The sequence below is a fragment of the Limulus polyphemus genome, unplaced genomic scaffold, assembly GCF_000517525.1.
Source record: "Limulus polyphemus unplaced genomic scaffold, Limulus_polyphemus-2.1.2 Scaffold9626, whole genome shotgun sequence".
Lineage (NCBI taxonomy): Eukaryota > Metazoa > Arthropoda > Merostomata > Xiphosura > Limulidae > Limulus > Limulus polyphemus.
The window spans coordinates 19,780-22,148 of record NW_013675236.1 but is presented as its reverse complement, the minus strand read 5'-3'; the positions used below and the strand labels follow the sequence as shown (position 1 = coordinate 22,148).

Here is a 2,369-nt window from a genome sequence, read left to right as displayed (position 1 = left end):
CACCACAACGAGCACACGTCACAGAACCACGACAAGATGTCTTTGAGTGACCGAACCGCTGACACTGAAAACATCGGAGAGGGTTGGGAATATAGGGTCGTACCTTACAGTCGAGCCTCAGGATAAGATTGATGTTATTAATAGTCTCCAAACGCTGTACCTCTTTTTCCTCCACCCACTTAGGGCAAGACCTAAAGTAGGAGGGGTGGGAACCACTACAATTAACACAGTGAGGGTCCATTTTGCACTCGTAGGAGTCATGTTCCTTGCCACCACAACGAGCACACGTCCCAGAACCACGACAAGATGTCTTTGAGTGACCGAACCGCTGACACTGAAAACATCGGAGAGGGTTGAGAATATAGGGCCGTACCTTACAGTTCAAATAACCTGCCTTAATGGCGGCAGGTGGACGTGGTGATTAAAACATCAAAATTAAAACTGAGGTTGGCACCATAATTCCATCTTGACGAGTGGAGATCCTTCGAACTGCCGAAACTCCTTGATTGGAGAAACCAGCAAGGATCTCCGTCTCGGGGATAGACTTCAAGTCCCTCTCAACAATAACTCCTCGTGAGGAATTCAAGGAAGCGTGGGGAGTAACCTCAATGGGTATATCCCCAATGACCTTTGAATTCAAGAGAAGTTCACTGTGCTTACCTGTGGAAGTTTCTACTAAGATGTCTCCAGAACGGAGCTTCTTAACTGACTTTGGAGAGCCAGCAAGCCCCTCTAAGCCCTTCTGAATAAAAAAAGGAGACATTTGCCCTAAAGATTTATCTGATAGGGAATGCATGATTAAAAAGCGAGGTACAGGCATACTATGTGATGGAGACTGCTGTTCAGAGTCTTCTAGACGTGGTCGTTTACCAATAAGCAGATTTTTAATTTTTTTATTTGGAATGGGGGGATCCATAATTAAAGAGAGAGAGATTCAGTTCCCCTTGACCCCACCCACCATGGAGTCCTACGAGGGGACTCACAACAATGTCAATCAAGGACACTGCAGCAATGCCAGGGTTTCGTGAGCACTATACCCAAACACCAGTATCAGACACGATGTCCACAACACCCGTTGAGAATGCCCAACACTGATACTCAGTTGACCCTAGCCCCAGTGGACCAGCCGATTGACCTTAGGGGGGCCACCCGTCTACAGGAATTCAAGGCCAAAGTGGTGTGTTGCAGTGCCCCAGACACCACACAACCACCAGGATCCTCTACTCCCCTTCACGGGTCACCACGCACGGCAAACACGTGGGTGGATGTTTAGATCCCAGAGAAAGTAACTGAAAATACAGAACCTTCCCTGGGAGGTCCCCTCACCACGTACAGGAATCCACGTCGAGGGGGGAAAATTAGGTGAAAAATCTGAGATTCACTGTATTTCTTAGAATAACTCAAGGACGAAACCTTAAGAGTTTAATGAATATAATGATATCTCTTCCAAACCGAACAAAAGATAAATTTCTCTTGTCCATAACAAAATCACAGTAAAGATGGACTAAGTTTAGAAAGAAGACATAATAATCTTCGAGATTTAATAAATTTGAATGAAAATTCTTCTACTAAAATCGAAGATCTCAGGAAAAATCAAACAAATAGAAATAGCATATCACACTGTTTCACAATGAACGCTTTATTATAACAAATGTGAATGTACTGCATTGAGAAATAACTTTAATATTGTAATATCTTATATGCTTAAAACAATTTTCTCATGTAATGTTTGATGTGATGAATAAATTGAAGTCTGAAATGTGCCAAAAATTAATAAAACAATCAATCAATGGAACCTGAAAATAATTCTGTACATTATAATCAATATTGTTGTTTCAGATCTTTGTCTGCTGAGCCAGGAATGTTCTTATTCTTTGCAAAAGTTCTCTCTTCACTGCATCTGGGACCAAAGCTAAAACAATAGAAAATAACTGTTGTTTTACATCTGGAAGCAAAGCTAAAACAATAGAAAATAACTGTTGTTTTACATCTGGAACCAAAGCTAAAATAATAGAAAATAACTGTTGTTTTACAACTGGGACAAAAGCTAAAACAATAGAAAATAACTGTTGTTTTACATCTGGAAGCAAAGCTAAAATAATAGAAAATAACTGTTGTTTTACAACTGGGACAAAAGCTAATATAATAGAAAATAACTGTTGTTTTACATCTGGGACCAAAGCTAAAATAACTGTTGTTTTGCATCTGGGACCAAAGCTAAAATAATAGAAAATAACTGTTGTTTTACAACTGGGACCAAAGCTAAAACAATAGAAAATAACTGTTGTTTTACAACTGGGACAAAAGCTAATATAATAGAAAATAACTGTTGTTTTGCATCTGGAAGCAAAGCTAACATAATAGAAAAT

At 39.9% G+C, this 2,369-nt stretch overlaps 1 protein-coding gene across 1 annotated transcript in view; it reads right to left on the bottom strand.

The window, feature by feature from the left end:
• Window positions 1-1,623: 1,623 nt before the first annotated feature.
• Window positions 1,624-2,369, bottom strand: part of LOC106476009 (transcription and mRNA export factor ENY2-like) — a 20,501-nt gene continuing 19,755 nt past the window's right edge. Inside the window, exon 5 of the mRNA XM_013936683.2 lies at window positions 1,624-1,912. Coding sequence (XP_013792137.1) covers window positions 1,836-1,912 — 77 coding nt within the window. The 3' untranslated portion in view covers window positions 1,624-1,835. The remainder of the gene's footprint in view (window positions 1,913-2,369) is intronic.